Here is an 819-nt window from a genome sequence, read left to right as displayed (position 1 = left end):
ACTATCTTGAAGACAGGCGAATACGTTGTGTAGTATATTTGTAGTCACATTTTGTTAGATAAAAGATGGATAATGGTCATCACAGCAATATCTTTGATCTTCTCAATCAGGACTGGTGTAGACTAAACAACAATAACAATAATAAAATGTATTTATTTTGTTGATCCACTGAATGTTAAACTAGGGAGTTATGGGAGTTGAAATCAGATCCTCTAGATACAAATTTAAGTACTGAAAACCACTGTCTGATTCTCTACGAATTTTTTTTTTTGTGTTTTTGTTTGTTTTTATATGTGTTTATCAAGTGATAATCAATATTCTGTTGAATTAATTTTAACAATAATGATTTCTAATTTCTTTCTTCCTTCAGTGTTATGATTGGTGGCTCGATGAAATGTACATGAAAGTACAACTTCCGCTTCCAGTCAATTCCAATCCAGGAATGGTGTTTCCTAAAAGACACTTCGCCGACCAGAATGCTCAATTAAAGTAAGTCACCTTCAACCTTTCTTTTCTTGTTATCACATTGATCTCTAACACAAGTGGGTGAGTAAACGTAGTTCATCATATCAACCGCAGTACATGACTGATACTTACTTATTGAGTTCCAGAAGAACTGAAAGTGAAGTCGACTCCGGAAACACGAGCACGAAATGTAAAGAGCTGTAATTAAATGCCACTAAGTAATTTGCTCAGCGCGCTACCGTTTCTGCAAATTATTTCTTTCCGTATTCCCGAGCGTCATACTAATATATACTTTTGTTATTTACACCACCTGTCCTCGTCTGTTGTTATTTTTTGTATATTCTCCCATATATA

At 34.2% G+C, this 819-nt stretch overlaps 1 protein-coding gene across 1 annotated transcript in view; it reads left to right on the top strand.

Annotated features, from left to right (window-relative positions):
* Positions 1-349: 349 nt before the first annotated feature.
* Positions 350-819, top strand: part of LOC106867711 (choline O-acetyltransferase) — a gene marked incomplete at its 5' end in the record, with an annotated part of 213,268 nt that continues 212,798 nt past the window's right edge. Inside the window, one exon of the mRNA XM_014912671.2 lies at positions 350-489. Within this exon, the coding sequence (XP_014768157.2) occupies positions 350-489 (140 nt within the window). The remainder of the gene's footprint in view (positions 490-819) is intronic.

This window comes from Octopus bimaculoides, chromosome 5 (genome assembly GCF_001194135.2).
Source record: "Octopus bimaculoides isolate UCB-OBI-ISO-001 chromosome 5, ASM119413v2, whole genome shotgun sequence".
In the NCBI taxonomy this organism is placed as follows: Eukaryota; Metazoa; Mollusca; class Cephalopoda; order Octopoda; family Octopodidae; genus Octopus; species Octopus bimaculoides.
Note: the sequence above shows the minus strand (reverse complement) of the source record. Positions and strands in the feature narration are given on the sequence as shown.